This window comes from Pygoscelis adeliae, unplaced genomic scaffold (assembly GCF_000699105.1).
Source record: "Pygoscelis adeliae isolate BGI_AS28 unplaced genomic scaffold, ASM69910v1 Scaffold582, whole genome shotgun sequence".
NCBI classification, from domain to species: domain Eukaryota; kingdom Metazoa; phylum Chordata; class Aves; order Sphenisciformes; family Spheniscidae; genus Pygoscelis; species Pygoscelis adeliae.
The window spans coordinates 965,611-981,947 of NW_008824281.1; the positions used below are offsets into that span (position 1 = coordinate 965,611).

A 16,337-nucleotide genomic window follows, 5' to 3' on the forward strand; every position below is an offset into this window, starting at 1 on the left:
TGCACTTCTGGAAGACGACTGCCAGACAGACAGGATGGGGTGTTGTCCTTGGGGGTGCCTGGGTCTTGCTGCTGAACATGGCGAGGACCAAGCCAAGGAATGTGATACCCCATTTTAGATAGCTGAAGTTAGGTGAGATGAACAGTAAGTCCTCCACAGCTGACGTGATCAGCAGCCACAGAGCTAAAGCTGAGAAAACAGGATGATTTGTGCCTTTCTTGTCTTCTCTGGGGTTTTTGTGCTCTTTTTTCTCCTTCCTGCTAATGTTTGGTTACTCAAATGGGTTTCTGTGGGTGACCAGCTGCAGCTGCTGGACTTGTATTTCAAATTACTATCTCAGTCTGTAAAATTCCCACCTTGCTGGGGCTGACGGGTCGGGTCAGTCCCAAGGCAGACCGAGGGGGGAAGGCGAAGAGCATCATAGCCCCCATGTTACCGCTGCCGCTACATAGCGTGGCATCCTTGTCGCCAGACGGGGAAGGGCTGTGCGCTTGCACAAACCTGCTCCTGTCCGCTCACAGTATTGTGGCTGCATCAGCACCGGTTAAATCCCAGTGCGAATGCCCGGTGCTGCCGGGGCCATCGGTATGCGGGTTGCTTTCATTGCAGATTGAACATATGACTGATTTTTTTGTTGTTGTTGTTGTTCAAAGACATAAAATGCCCCAATATTTTTAGGCTAGTCTAGGCTGCCTAGTTCTGTTTGCAGGCCGAGTGAGGGGATATTTTCTGAACAAAGGACTGGTTCTGGGATGCTTTCTCCCCGGTCTGGCTTGCAAACATCGGCATGCGTGAAGCAGCTCTGTACTCACAGCTCCGCACCCATGGAAGGGGGGGTCGCGCGTTGGAGAAGGCACATTTGCTCTGCTGGGGTCTTTCACCCCACATTGGGGCACGGGGGGAGCAGCAGCCTGTTAATATGCTCTATCCAGATTTCAAAGCCTGATTTGCATAATGCAATATCCCAAGTGCCCTGGCTTTGTTCCAGCACAACCTCCTCTAGTGGGAGAGCCAGAGCTAAACAAACATCGCTAATGAAATGAATGCGAGGCAAGATTAGAGGGATAGAGAGCAAACAGACACATTACAACAGTATAAATACCCATTAGTTAGGAATGCTCTGCAGCGAGAGTGCAAGAGGACGTTTGTGTCGGGTCGTTCTGTACCAGTGTAGCCACGGCCACCAGAGCTGCGCAGTGCCCGGGGGACTCTGGGGTCGGCACAGGCAGGGGAGGGCAGAGGGAGCGGGTGCCTGGCAAGGGCCGACCCCTGCGAGCTCAAAGGGACGAATCCAGGCAGGCGTGTGTGGGACCCTGTTCCCACCGGCCAGGGGTGGCGGGCAGGGAGAGGGAGAGCGAACAGCGGGAAACACAACTCGGCACGCTCCTGCCAAGCCTCCAATTGAGGCAAACCCCTAGGGCTCTGCAAAATGATGAAGGAATTAAGCCCTTGTTTTATTTAATTCTCTGGCTGAGGATTTAGAGGTAAACGTAATTAACCTAATTTCCATATCTGGGACAGCTGGACTTCAGGAAAAAAAACAACAACCACCAAACCTGGCATAAATTACCAGGACAGGCAGAGGGGATTTTTCTCTCCAGTGCATTTCATTGTTTACTCCTTCATCCCTTCTAGGAAAAAGCCACGTTCATTCAGGTTCTTGGGGCCAGGGTTCTTACCCCTTCTCTGTCCGGGGAGATGCACTCCTCTCGTCCTGCTGAGCAGGCAGGTGCCTGCCCCTGCCAGACTCCTGTGGTGCTTCCTCACCCCTTCGCACCTGGGAGACCTTCGGCACGGAGTCTTTGTGGTCCCAAGTCATGTCGCCTCTGCTCTTCGTGGAGCAGCCTGGTCCCCTCCTGCTGCCCATGACAGCAAGGTTTTTCCCTGACGTTTCATGCCCTGCTTACACACAGGGTTATAAACCTTGTCCTAGCTTAAATATCTTCTTCTCCAGGTATTAGTACTCACCAAGGCACTGGTATATTTATGCCCTCTTAATCGTTGTTTAGTTTAAACATGCACAGATTTAGCCTCTTCATCATTTCATAAATACACACTGATGTGATTGTTCCTGTTGTTCTCTCCCAATTGCCAGCCGTTTATCAGTGTCAGTAACGCAGGGCTGTGACTAATCCAATGCAGCCTCGGCAGAAGTACGATCCAAGGCCTCCGTATTGCAGCCTGAAATTGCACTGATGCTTTTGCCACCGGGTTGCACTGCATCGTGCCAGAGGGGGAATTATCTCAGGTATCACTCTGGGTGCGCTTGGGGCCAAGGGAGATGGGACGTGAGCACGCTGTGCCACCAGGCTGGGGCTTTTCCACAGCAAAGATCAGTTCTTGAGGGAAGCAAATGGTGAATGCTGCGTTCCTCAGTTAGATCTTCAGAGCCATGATCTGTCTCATGTGGAACAAGGTATTCGGAGCTTGATTTGCTGCTTTTCTCCTCTCTGACTCTTCCGTTTTCTTTCCCAATTCCTCCAGTCCATTGACCCTGGCCAGCAGTTCACCTGGGAGCACTCCAACCTCGAAGTGAACAAGCCCAAAAACCGTTACGCGAACGTGATTGCCTATGACCATTCGCGCGTCATCCTGCTGCCCATTGAAGGTACTGTAGCATCTCTACTCCTACGTGTTAGCACTAGGCTGAAGTTGCTGCAGGGAAACATATTGCACATGCTCTTCTCCCTTCCCTGTTACCCTCTGTTTATATTAGCATCTCTTAGCATCTCCCTGGGAGTTCAGCAAGCACGCGTGTGTTATATTCTGATGACTGACATATTCCCTGGAGCTGCAATCTCTCATTTCAAGGGGTGGTTTGTCAAGAACCTGTCTTCGCTTTACTTGGAGATCCCTGCTCCATACGTTTCTGGCTAATGGGAAGAATTCAGACCAGTGCTTTAGAGAGAGCGGGAACAGGGCAGTGGGTGGCAATGGATGGGGAGTGTATCTGTACAGCGGATGAATGAGAAGTAAGCCCAGGGCTAGTTGTACATCTGTGAGTGTCAGCAACATAGCAAAGATGTGGCTGCTGAGTTGTACAGGCTACTGTAATCTACAGATTACTTGATATGCAGCTTCTGCTGCAGTCCTGGCCCCTAAAAGGCTAAGAATAAGAAGGGGTTAGTGTTAGCCTGGTAGGTCATAAATTGTTTCCTGAGCTTATGTGAGTGATGGTGCAGTCAGAAAATTTACATTAAATTTCACAACTCGTGGCTCTTGACAGAGTTGTTCTGGTGCATACTAGGATAAGAGGGGCTTTTGGTGGAGAGGAGATGGAATTTAACAGGGCACCTGCTTTGGTTGCTGCCGTCGAGATAATATTTGAGTTTCATCATCTCAGGTTGTGTGTGGCTGTGTTGTACAGATAAAGCATTTAAGGCCAGTCTTGCATTGCCAAGAGCTGATCATCTGAGCAGAGAGGATATGGGATGTCCTAATAAACCCCTGGTGAATGTAAAGGTTAATTCAGAAGCCTTAGTGACAAGGGAATTGCTAGAATAATCTCCCTCCGCTGAGGTAACTCTGAGGGACGCGGGGAAGTGGAAGAGCTGTTCCTGGGGTTACAACAGATCGTGGTGATTTGCCAAAAAGCTGCACAAATCTGGATTGGTCTTGTCTGCCTTTAGAGGGTTTTAAACATTTCTCATTGTGAAGATGACTGTTCTGGCTTGTTTTTCTTCTGAGATTAATATTGTATGAGCCAAGGAAAGCTAAGTCTTTTAAAAGTTGCCTTGTCATTCAAGGGAAAAGAGAAGAACACAAGTGTAGGAATGAAGGACGCTTTGGGCTAGTCTGGTTCTTAGGAAAGCAGAAGCACAGGGCTGGATGCAGGCAGCAGTCCTAACTCTGCCCAGGCGGCATCGTGAGGGACCGGTGGTGCAAGTGTGATGGGCCAAGGTTTAATTTTCAAGCATCTGAGAGGTTCTGACATGTCTTGGCTGGTGTGTTCCTTCCTACCAGGCTGCATTTTATGCTGAGGGCTGGAAGATGAAAGGAGTTGGAGGAATTAGTTGTTGCTTTCTCTTTGTTTTAAATCTGGATTTGTCAAGGCTGCAGATTGTCACTGTCTGCTTGGTCAGGAAGAAGTAGTGGCTTTAATTCCGTGACTTCTCTGTAACTGGGCCTGTCACACAGCAAAACACTGCAGGAGCTCATGGCCACCATTTTAAATTACAGAGTGGACCCGAGAGGGCTGGAGAGGAGATTAATTCCGGAAGCTCAGCCTTGATCACGTTTCTGCTGCTGCTGCACAGCCACCTTTCCTCCTGAAATTTCAGATTGGGAAGGAATGGGGGCAGGGAACCCTCCAGAAATTTAATCAAAAGCCATTTCTACCAGCAGCTGAAATTACCAAGTACCCTTGAGGACTGGCAGGCAATTCAGCATGGATTGCACCTTGCCAACAGAAGAAGCAATGTCTATTGCTACAGCAGGATGAGGACTAGCAACCCAATTTCGTATTGGTACTGCTCCCCACCCTTGGCTCCTCCTCGAGACAGGAGTTAAGCGTTCTGTACCGAGTTAATCATAGGTTAGCAGAAACCTGCCAACCTTGCCAGCCGCTCTGCTGCAATTAGGAATGGGCCAAATCGCCAAACAGCGCGGATGCTCCGTGCCAATCTCAGAGGCTCTCTAAAGCTGAACCTGAACGTCAGTGCTTGCCAGTGTCCATTTTAACTTCAGAGCAGTTTTCTCCTGCCATGTCCCAATCACCCTCTTCACTCTGGCAGTACCTCCTGCCACTCATATCAAACCCCTCAAGCAAGGACACAGGCAAGCAGCTGTAACTCAATAGCCTGTAACTCATGCGAACAGAAAAAAACCCCACTCCTAAAAATGACAGTGGACGATTTAAAGCAAGTCAAAGCCCGTAATTTCAAAGCCTTTACTGGCTGAATCAAGCCTGGTTTTATTCCTTACTTTGTCCAGCTGTAGCTCACTGCCTGGGATTAGACTATGGACTGCGCAGTGCATTAACCAGTGCATTTGCTGCCCAGACTCTGGGCGTTCTGGGACAAGGACTTGGTTTTGTCCTACTTGAGACCAGGGAAGCAGGAGCCCTAGGCCAGGACTTGTGCTCCTATTAGCAACAGCAGTAAGAAAACCGTGGTTTCAAGGCTTGATATTTGGTCTCTTTAATATCTTCTGCAAGTTATTTGTCTCCCTGCAATGCAGACCTTCAGGGCAGGAGCTTCAGCTGGGAAGAACTTGCAAAGAGCGTGTTACTCCCAGCTGTGATTCTAACCCACCAAGCCATGAAGGCTCTGGTGTTTTTGCAAGGGAATTCTCTCTAACAACATTCCTGCAAAGATCTCCTCATGCTTCCAACTGTATGAAGTCCTGCGCAACTCACTAACTTGCTTTTGCCGATTTAATACAGGAATTGTGGGCAGTGATTACATTAACGCCAACTACATTGATGGCTACCGGAAGCAGAACGCCTACATCGCCACGCAGGGGCCTCTGCCAGAGACCTTTGGAGACTTTTGGAGGATGGTGTGGGAGCAGCGTTCAGCTACTATTGTTATGATGACTAAGCTGGAGGAGAAATCACGGGTAAGATGCACGAGAGGAATGACTAGTTAGTCATAATCTGGGGGATTGGAGGGTAGAGTTGGGGAACAGCAAATCCCTTTGATCTGCAGCCCACATTTATGTCAGTGGGGGATTTCTGCCTGCTTTGCCAGCACCCTGAAAGTTCAGTGATTCATTGCTTTTTAAAAAAAAAACCAAAACAACACAAACCATTCACCCTGGAAAGCTGCAGCTTCCTTTGCAACTCCAAGAGGCGAGGACACTCAATCCCATTGCATGCTTTGTAGGTGTGTCTCAGAGCTAATCATGTGGCAAGTTTCACATTCAGTTCTCTTGTTTAACAAGCCCCGGTACATTCACTCTGATCTTCAGGATCATTCCAGTCTATTGTCTACATGACTGATGTGGTGCATCAAAGCCTGTGCTTAGGCAGTAGGGGCTTTTCATGCCGGGTCTGTCCCTGTCCTGGTGCTCTGGAAAGACCTTTCTTGCACCTTCCCTCCCCTTTGCGACCTGGCCAGCTTCACCTGTAACAACATCAGGGCAGTTCTGGAATGAGCTTCCCCTGCAGCGTAGGGTTTGTTCCAGCATTCAGCAATGCCTTTTGTCTTCCAGATAAAGTGTGACCAGTACTGGCCAGGCCGAGGTACAGACACCTATGGAATGATTCAAGTGACGTTACTCGATACCATTGAATTGGCCACGTTCTGCGTTCGGACGTTCTCCCTTCATAAGGTGAGCTTTCTCCCATTCTTGTTTTTTCCCCAGTGATGGGGCTACGGCACGCTCTCCATACACAGCACAGGCAGGGTATGGCAGTGTGCCGGTACCTCACATACTTTTGGTGCTCTTTTGTCTTTGCAGAATGGCTCCAGTGAGAAGCGGGAGGTCCGCCAGTTCCAGTTCACAGCGTGGCCTGACCACGGTGTGCCTGAGTATCCCACCCCATTCCTGGCTTTTCTGAGACGGGTGAAAACCTGCAACCCCCCTGATGCTGGTCCCATTGTGGTGCACTGCAGGTACTGATTTCCTTCACCTCACTCTTGCACGGGGCCATCTGCGAGCGAGGCAGAAGTTCGGAAGGATGTTGGTTGCACCTAGGAGATGTGTAGAGTCTCCTAGCGAGTACCCAGCAGGCGAGAGCTGTCCTGTAAAGTGGATTGCCAGCCAGCATCTGAGAAAGATACTTGGGGTTTTCATTGAGCGCAGAATTGCCCGAGATGATGATGAGTGGTTTAGTTTGCACCAAATGACTTAGACCTTGTTAGCAACGGGAAGCACCCTGTGCTGTACCGGTGTCTGGTTCTGTGTGTAGGGGTTGTTTCTTGTCACAGCGAGAAAGGAGGAAATCGAGTGCGACCGAGGAAGCTGCTTGGTGTTGCTGCATCGGGTGTTTAGGAGGCAGAGTTGCCTCAGCTGTCAAAGGGAGAGCCGACAGTGACTGAAAGAGGGGGGTTTTTGAGTGTGCAGTCATTCTGATAATGACAAACTGAAGGCCCCTATGGACAGGCACGCGTTCCCTAATTCAATTTACAACCCAACAAGGAACGCTTGCAGCCTCAACTTAGATAAATCCCTGTGTTCCTCAGGAGAGTGTGGAGGACCCTGCAGGTCCCTCAGCATTGAGGAAAGACATCTGAATTTTACAGGCTGCTGGGGGAAGCTAATCCTGCCTCTCCTAGAGGATGCCATTTAAACAGTCTTTGTAAGCGGGCTACTTATCACTAACCTTGCAGATGGCAATTATCGTGCACCTCTCAGAAAATGAATAAAGAGAGCTGTCAGCTCACAACGTGCAGGAACCGGCTCCCAGATCAGCTGCTAAATTCATGCCAAAGCTCCAGTCACCTGCTTGGTTCAGGTGTTAGGCAGTCTAATTAACAGAGATCAAGGGGGCTTTATGAAAAAAGGGACTGCACTGGAATAGTAAAAGGAAACCCTTTATTAGCAGCGGCAAATGCATAGACCGACAGAGCCCTGCTGATTCACAAATGCCAATACACGCAAGTTTGATGTTACCTCGATGCACAAAAACATTTAGGAGAAGAGGTGACGCATGTTACTCATTACAACATCAGTAGTTTCTCAGCTGCTGGAAGATCTGAGTGATTAAACATGCTTTTTAAGCCCTTAGATCGTGCCAGCCTTTTTTTCAGGCCTAGAGCCCCCTACCTAGAATTGTCGTAATTGTGTGTCTGCCGGGAGAGCTCTCATCCTGGGGATGTCACAGATGCAGAGGCAGAAGAAACGGGGCAGATCAGTATGGAGGGGCAATAGGCACATCACCAGAGGCAACTTTTCATCTTCCGTCCTCTCCTCGGGTGACATAAGACCAAACTTGGTTGCGAAAGTTTTTGCTAAACTGAGCTGAGCCTCGAAGCAAACCTCTGCATGTTGCAAACTCTTCGGGTCTAAGCCTGAGCACTTCTGCGTACAGACTGGCACAGAAGATGAAGGGACCTTCCCATCCGCTGGCTCTGATCCAGGATCCAGCCTCTGATCCTGCCATTGTGGCAGCACTGGCCCAGGTGGGGCTCAGATAAACAGCTTTTTAGGTTCCATTGCAGGCTTCACCGGCCCCGGTGCAGCACTGTGCTCACGCACTAGAGCACCAGTGACTCAGAGCAGTAGTGACTTTGGTGTCACCACTGTCCTCCTCTGCACGCTGTAGAACTGTCCCAAACCCTCCGGCACAATCAAGAGCAACACGCTGAGGTGAGTGGGCAGTAGCACTCACCAGCACCAGTTTCATTAGGCAAATTCCTTGAATACAACAAAATTCATGCGGCGGCAAGCACCCACACATTGGGCTCGTTTGCCAGATTTCCTTTGCCTCAGCCCATCAGTAGCTGTGTTCACAAGGCCTTGGTTCCTTCCCAGTCACTGAGGGCATTTGTTGTTCACTCTCTGCCTTGTGCATCTGTTTCTACCCTGTGTTTACTGCTGTTTGTGGCAGTGGGAACATCCTCACTCGCGGGTGGCCTTTTGGAGTATCTTTCTTCAGTGGCAGAATAGTCCATCGCTTCACTGTTTTTTCCCTTTTCTTTCCAGTGCGGGCGTTGGACGGACCGGCTGCTTCATTGTGATCGACGCCATGCTAGAGAGGATAAAACATGAGAAGACAGTGGACATTTATGGGCATGTCACCCTCATGAGGTCACAGCGCAACTACATGGTACAGACAGAAGACCAGTACAGCTTTATACACGATGCCTTGCTCGAGGCTGTTGCTTGCGGCAACACAGAGGTCCCAGCTAGGAATCTCTACACCTACATCCAGAAACTGGCACAGATTGAAGTTGGAGAGCACGTAACAGGCATGGAGCTGGAGTTCAAGGTAATGGTAGATGCTTGAATGGGGACAGTAGTCACTGGGGAAGGCTCTGTATTCCTCACAGGAGCTTTTTTCTGCTGGCAGACATGTGTAGCAGGCAGGGAGCCTTTACAAGACTGATGGGAACTTCTTGGTTCCGTGTTAGAGAAGTAATTACTTTTCTGACTTATGCTACCGCAGTTCCCTGGGGAGATCTACCTGCCGCTGCAGGAGGCTTGTCTGGTCATTTCAAATCCAGATTGAATTTGCTCACTCTTTAGATTGGGTTCTTAAGCGCTTTTTTTTTTTTCTTTGAAAGTTTTGCGGGGGGAAAGGTGTCTCAGACTCTGTCCCCATCCTCCCCCCCCCAAAAAAAAAGGAGGGCACACAAGGCAGAACAACGTGGTGGAACATGGAGGGCAGGTTAAGTGGGCTGGCGTGGGGCTCAAGCAAAAAAAAATAAAGCTGAACAAATGGTTGTGACTGCTTTTGCCTTCAGCGACTAGCCAACTCCAAAGCCCACACGTCCAGGTTCATCAGCGCCAACCTCCCATGCAACAAATTCAAGAATCGCCTTGTCAACATCATGCCATACGAGACCACACGGGTCTGCCTTCAGCCCATCAGAGGAGTGGAAGGGTCAGACTACATCAATGCCAGCTTTATTGATGGCTACAGGTAAACAGCACCTCCCTGCCCTGCCGCGGTCAGGGAGTTTTCTGTGTATGAGTCTGAGGATGCAGAAGTACTAAGGGATGGACTAGGCCTTAAAACAGGTAGTCTGTTATTCTGACCCCTCACCTAGCTATACCGCCCGCGGTGGTGCAATGCTAGAGGGAAATTCCCTCTTGTTCATGGCCAGCAACCCACACATAGCCTCAAATACAGCTTCTGACAAGCTTTATTCTCTGTGGTCTTAAAATAACTTATCCCCTACAGCAAACCAAACCCCTCTCCAGGTGCAGGTCCTAAACATAGAGTGTCAGCGAGGGGGTGGATTTTGCCGTTGGGAGGTTTCTAAAAACAGAGTAGCCTTTTTATTACTTCTGTGATTTGGGGACGTTACAATTCTGACAGCTTCCCACAGGCAATACATGCCATGTGCTCCAGCCCTACGGGCTGCAGCCCTCCGCTGGTGTGCTCGGAGCCTGGCCAGCTAAAGCCGAGCCCTAACTGAGGGAACAAAGCAACCCCATGCGCATGTTGCCTCACCTCCAGGTGCATGCAGCAGTCCTGGCCCTGGCTGTGGCACTGGGGTTAGGGCATCTCTGTGCCTGGCAGTTGAATTCTTGGTGCTACTCAGGCCCAGAAAACGTGGATTCCAGTTCCAAGAATCGGGCATGCAGCATTACACCTTCCTCCATATGAGGCATCAGGCTAGAGTAATCTGGATTTACCCCTTGGAAATGGTATTTGGAGAAAGCTTCACCATTGGGTTGGGTTGGTTTTTTTTTTTCTGTGGCAACGAGCACAAAATCCCACCCCTTTAGACCTTGCACTGTTCTAGTTCTTCCCCAGCATTTCCATTTGTTCTCCTACTCGTCAGCCTTTGTATGCAGTTCCCAAAGCTTCTGCCCAAGCGATTCACGGTGCCCCCTTGACCCACCCCTTCGGTTTGTGCGCTGTTTCAGACAACAGAAGGCATACATTGCTACTCAAGGGCCGCTGGCAGAGACCACTGAAGATTTCTGGCGGATGCTATGGGAGAACAACTCCACCATTGTCGTGATGTTGACTAAGCTTCGCGAGATGGGTCGGGTAAGTGCGCAGTAAGGGCAGTTATGGGGGGGAAGCCTACAGCACAAGGGCTAACAGAGACCTTTCTCCTTGGCAGGAAAAGTGCCATCAGTACTGGCCAGCAGAGCGCTCTGCCCGGTACCAGTACTTTGTAGTAGATCCCATGGCTGAATACAACATGCCTCAGTACATCCTGCGAGAATTCAAGGTCACTGATGCCAGGGTAAGTAAGTAAGTGCTGCACAACGTGCAGTCTGTGCTTGCGAGGGTTATAGCTGGGGTGGGCTGGAGTGGTTCAAACCTTTGCAATAGAGAAGGTGGCTTACATTAAAAAAAAAAAAAAAAAAGTGAGTTTGGCGTGTTTTGGCTCCTGTAAGAAAGACTGAGGTGTAAACCCTTTCTCTGTGAAAGTCTGGGATTATCATCGGTGGAGGAGAGCTTAGTTGTGATGAGGAACAGAACACACAAACAGATTGTACTTGAATATATCTTCTTACAAATGGAAGGTAGTTTTCTAACCTCTGCTCACTAATCACAGCAGTGAGTCACTTTGTTAGAGATGTACCAAGCTTTTTGTTTCAATTGGCGCTTACTTGAGATGAAAGCAGAAAATAGTATCTCCCCAAACAGCTAATAAGAAAACAGACTTGCAAAGGATACTCTGCACCCTACAGAAAATGTACACTTCTCCTCTGGCTTTAAGAGGAACTGCCCTTACTCATATTTGAAGGGGCACATTCACTCAAATAATCTTGGATTTGATGTCAGATTTAGCCTCCGAAGGAACATTTCGGTACCTTCTGAAATTTGTTTAGCAAATGTAACCCTCACTCTCAAAGTAGAGTCCTCTGCTTTTGAGGTTGCCAGTATTTTAGAACCTGATAATTCTATTTGCAAGGTTGAGAAGGAGGATGCCTCATCAGTCCTGGTAGAACAAGATTTATCTTCCTGTCAGCTGTAATTCTGACACTACGGCAACTCTTCCTCAAGATTGATAGAGAGGCCATAACCTCACCTTGAATGTTCCTTTGCTGAAGGCTCCATCTGTGCAGTCTTTGCTGTGGTCAGAGCTTTCAGCACACCTGCCAGGAGTATAGATCTGTACTGACGAGCCGACTCCAGAAACATCAACTGCGACAGGAGCAGCTGCATCATTATATATATATTTTGTATATATATGTGTGTATGTATATGTTCACTCAATTATAACACAAAGTTGGCTCAGCTTTTTGTGCCCCTTAATGAACTAGCAACAAAATGGGGTTTTTTGCCTTTTGTATTTAGCACCACAAATACAGGATGGTTTAAATATTGCTGTTTTCTCCCCCAGGACGGTCAGTCACGAACTGTTCGTCAGTTCCAGTTCACTGACTGGCCAGAACAAGGCGTGCCAAAATCAGGAGAAGGTTTTATCGATTTCATTGGGCAGGTACATAAGACCAAGGAACAGTTTGGCCAGGATGGCCCCATCTCTGTCCACTGCAGGTAGGCACGCGCGAATGGAAACATCTCATTCATCTCAGGATGCAGAAGAGATTAAAATCCTGCAGCTATCTCCCTCCTTTCCTCCTTTCCCACCCCATCTTCGCAGGCAGATTTCTTGGGGGTGGCTGGAGGGGGGGGTCCCAAACACTGTTGCTTCTGCCAACCAAACTCATCCCCCTTCAGACCTGAGCACTGCCCGTAAAGCCTTTGAGCCTTTATATCTACGGGAGAGCTATGAAATGCTGATACTCTGAAGGAAATGGGAACCACAGTAGTAATCAATATTTGACTTGCAGAATTAGAAGTGGTTTTATACCAGTTCTGCACCTCTAATGCTGCTGGCTTGTGTCTGCTGAGAGCAAGAACTGTACCTTCGTACCCCTGGGCAGCAGAGGATAATGCATTCTTCAAATAACTTAAAAAGCCTAATGTCACATATTAGTAATAATTTTCACACTGAATGCTGTTTACCACTACCCAAAACTCCTGATTTTTTTTTTTAATGTCAGTCTCTCAAACATTTGCTTGGGTCACACACTGGCACTTTTACTATTTCCTGCCTACCGAGGACTGACTGAGGCTCTCCGGTTCTCACACGTTCATAAGACACGGCTGTTAGCTCAACCATGCCATAACCTCAGCGTTTAGGAAAGCATTTGAAGGTTGTAACATACGGTTTCCTTTTTTCCCTCCCATTCCTGCAGTGCTGGCGTGGGCAGGACTGGAGTGTTTATCACACTGAGTATCGTCCTGGAAAGAATGCGTTATGAGGGTGTTGTAGATATTTTCCAGACAGTAAAGATGCTGCGAACACAACGACCTGCTATGGTGCAAACAGAGGTAAGGGCGGGTGGGGATCCCATCCTCTGTCACAGTTTAGAGGACTGAGTAGCAAAGCACCACGGCTGCAGACCGATCCCTCGGGCTTTTTGCCTTTCTAACCACTAGCAAAACCTTACCTGAAGAGTAAGCAAGCCCAGGGCTGCACTGCTGATTTTACTTAACTAATTAAAAAAAAAATTCCCATTGTTCTAAAGTCTCTTAAAGATTTCATCCCAGTCTGCCAGCCCTGATTCTTACCTCATCCCTGCCTCTGAGGGTACAGGGGATTCACCTGCCTCTCGACCCAGCCCGCGCTGGCTGCAGAGCCAGAAGGGTTGGTGGAGGGATGATTGGCATCGATGAGATGCACGAACAATAAAGGGAAGGGGTTTCCTTTCCCAGTAGTTGGCAGCTCTTTGAGAATAAAAGATTCTGCGCATGGTTCCTGCCCAAGTATGTGCTAGCTGGAAAGCAGGGCAGGGATCCTGAAGGGCTGTTTCAAACCTCTGAAGCCGTTTCTCTTCACTGTTTGCAGGATGAATACCAGTTCTGTTACCAGGCAGCTCTGGAGTATCTGGGAAGTTTTGATCACTATGCAACATAAAAAGCCATCCGTTGTGCAGACTTTACCAACCACTTAAGTCCTGGAAAGCCTCTTTTGACCCAGGAGGAGCGCTTGAACTTACAAAACTGAATCAGAAGAAGTACCTTTTCATCTGGACAATGCATTGGGGAGCAGGGGGAAGGATTGAAAGGAACACCCCTTCAGGAACTCCATGTTGTAACCTGGACCGTGAAGAGGCAGCTCAGGAGATTGCTGAAGGACTGCTTTAAGTGGTGAACTGCTCTTGTTACCTCAAGTGGTGTTCGCTGTGGAGGACGTATGGACATCATGAAACAGATCCAAAAGCTAAAACACACCTTGCGAAACGTTACGCTGGAGAAGGGAAGGAAACCGACTTTGGTTACATCATTAGAGTTCAGTTTATTTACTAATATAGTTGGCAGTCTTTAAAGGAAGTCACTTGCAGAATCGAAGGGGTTCTGTAAAAGATAAGAAAAGGAACTAAATCTCAACACGTAGGCAAACTTAGGGTCAGGAGTTCTTCTAGCTGGAGTCTTAATAACCTCAGTATCAACATTGGGATGATTCTGGGCTTGCAGGCACCTTGCAAACAGCATTCACTGAATGCCCCTGCCACGCGAGAGGTTTTATAGCTCACATTTTGAATACTTGGAACATTCCTCATTTCTTCTAATTCCAAAATTTTATTTTTTAGGATATTTAAAATTATAGAGAAAGAGAAAGAGAGAGAGAGAGAGATATAAAACCCAGACCTGGCTGTGTGGTGTGGCCCCCTCCCCTTGCACACCGGTGGGACAGGCAGAGATGGCAGCTCCTCCGGGCTGGGTTCGCTGACTGCTGGTTCTGTTCCCCCTTGTCAGCACATCCAGCTCACACAAAGGCATTAATTTGAGCAGTGGTGGGACACCCCGTAAAGAAAGGCAGCCCCTTTCCCATTCTCTTTGCACATTCACACAACCCCACTTCTGCTGCAAGCAGCTGTGCCGCCCCCGCCAGTTCCTGCCGCAGAAGGCCAGGAGCAGCTCTCTGAAAGGAGCCCGAGAAGCACCCTTAAGAAATTTCTATCCGACCGATAGCCAACTGCTTCTTGCTGCCAACCCCTCACCTCTGAACACAGCGGCTCTCCGGGAGCCACGCAGAGATACTCTCAGGACTGTCCCGGTACCACGTCACACCAAGCCCACGGGCACAGCTACGAACATGCCCTAGCTGTATAAGTAACTGGGAAAGATCAAGTAAGATGCATTCAGTGGCATATACTGTGAGTGGCTTTCTTTAAAGTATCGATGTAACTGTAACAAGTGACATTACCTTTTTTTTTTAAATAGTGTATTTTTTCCTTTTTTTTAAAAAAAAAAAAGACAAAGAATATCAGTAAATGAATTTAAAAGAAAAATTTGCTTATTTGTTCATATTATGTTCAAAGACAGTCTATTTTTTCACTGTAGAAATGTTATGTGTAATGGCTGTGATATATAAAAATGCAGTGCAAATTGCTACTTCTACATATTGCTTTTCTACCATTTAAAAGGTTTAACTTGCTCATGTAAGAACAAAATGTCCTTTCTGGATTTTTGGGGGGTTCTTTTGTTTTAAATCGCAGACATATCATGTGTCTCTGGAAGGGCGTGAGATTAGCAGGCAGGCCTAGGCACGGCGGCCGCGCCAACCCGCTCCCCTTCAGCTGTGGCCGTGTTGCCCGGACTTAACAGGGCCAGGGGTGAACTGGGAGATTAAACAATACCAGTGTCTTACGATGGCTGAAGACAGAAAGACAGCGATTTCGGAGCCATGGCACACATCAGAGCGCACACAGGTTTTTGGTTTTGGGTTTTTCTTTTTTAACATCAAAGGTGTATTGTAGGTAACCGACCAAGTCTGTCCGTGCACTGGGTTGTAGATATAATGCTCTTGCAAGTGTACGTGACAAGGAGTTTTCTTGCAGAAGTGCACAGAGGACAGCGTGTCTTGGAAAAGACGCGCTGCCCTGAACACTGCTTGCCTGTGACTTTTCCTTTTTTTATTTTTCTAGAGGGGGTAATCATGGCCACCAAGTGCTACCCAGAAGACCCCACAACAATCTATTTCCTGTCTTTAACTGAAAAAAAAAAAAAACAAACCACAACCCAGAAACAAACGAAAGGCTTCTTCAAGATTTTACTTCTTATTTGTGTGAAAGTTGCCCAAATTTCTAAGTATGTTGCAGCAAAATCTTACTGGACGAGTTGGGGGGAGGGGGGAGGTTTTTTTCTTTGTATGAGAGCAAAGTGCTGTTGCTTTCACACTGTTATTTCAAACTGAAACAGTAAGTGGTTTTCATACCACTGTGTATGTAGATATATTGACTTTGTATTAAAGGAAGATTGTCTGAAAGGCCTGACTGCAAACCTGTTTGTTGGTAGGAGCGGGCAATGAGTGAAGCAGTTGCTCTGTGTAACGCAGCGACTGCAAAAAACCCTTTGCGCTGGCGCCCAGGGCCAGGTAGCAGGTTGCTCTCCCTCTGCTGTGCTTATGCTCCTTCTAAAAATAGGCCACCGTTACAAGCCAAACACGGTTGCAAAGAAACAAGCTCTTTTGGAGAGCTTTTGGCCAAATAGCTGCAGTGACACAGGCGTATGCTTGCTGCTAGTTTAGGTGTAGCAGCGTGGACTTTGGCACGAGCGTACCCAGGACCATGGCTCAAGGAGAAGCCACGGGTGCACGGGTTGTGCCTACCTTGAGGTTTAAAGCCTTTGGTGATCTCCATTTCTGCTGACTTGTCGGTTTCCCTTACGTGGAATGGTGGCTTCAGAAGGAGCAGATCCCGTCCCCTTGCCTGCTCAGTCTGGAGTCCAGGTGCCGTCCCGGCTACGGGGA

The 16,337-nt window shown here is 48.4% G+C and overlaps 1 protein-coding gene across 3 annotated transcripts in view; it reads left to right on the forward strand.

Annotated features, from left to right (window-relative positions):
- PTPRS (protein tyrosine phosphatase, receptor type, S) overlaps positions 1–15,847 on the forward strand; it is a 101,270-nt gene extending 85,423 nt beyond the window's left edge. For all 3 annotated transcript variants that reach the window (XM_009318404.1, XM_009318402.1, XM_009318403.1), the window contains 11 exons: positions 2,485–2,608; positions 5,384–5,559; positions 6,154–6,273; positions 6,403–6,557; positions 8,590–8,875; positions 9,351–9,529; positions 10,483–10,609; positions 10,686–10,811; positions 11,919–12,073; positions 12,778–12,913; positions 13,431–15,847. In XM_009318404.1, the coding sequence (XP_009316679.1) occupies positions 2,485–2,608; positions 5,384–5,559; positions 6,154–6,273; positions 6,403–6,557; positions 8,590–8,875; positions 9,351–9,529; positions 10,483–10,609; positions 10,686–10,811; positions 11,919–12,073; positions 12,778–12,913; positions 13,431–13,499 (1,653 nt within the window). In that variant the 3' untranslated portion in view covers positions 13,500–15,847. The remainder of the gene's footprint in view (positions 1–2,484; positions 2,609–5,383; positions 5,560–6,153; positions 6,274–6,402; positions 6,558–8,589; positions 8,876–9,350; positions 9,530–10,482; positions 10,610–10,685; positions 10,812–11,918; positions 12,074–12,777; positions 12,914–13,430) is intronic.
- Positions 15,848–16,337: the final 490 nt, after the last annotated feature.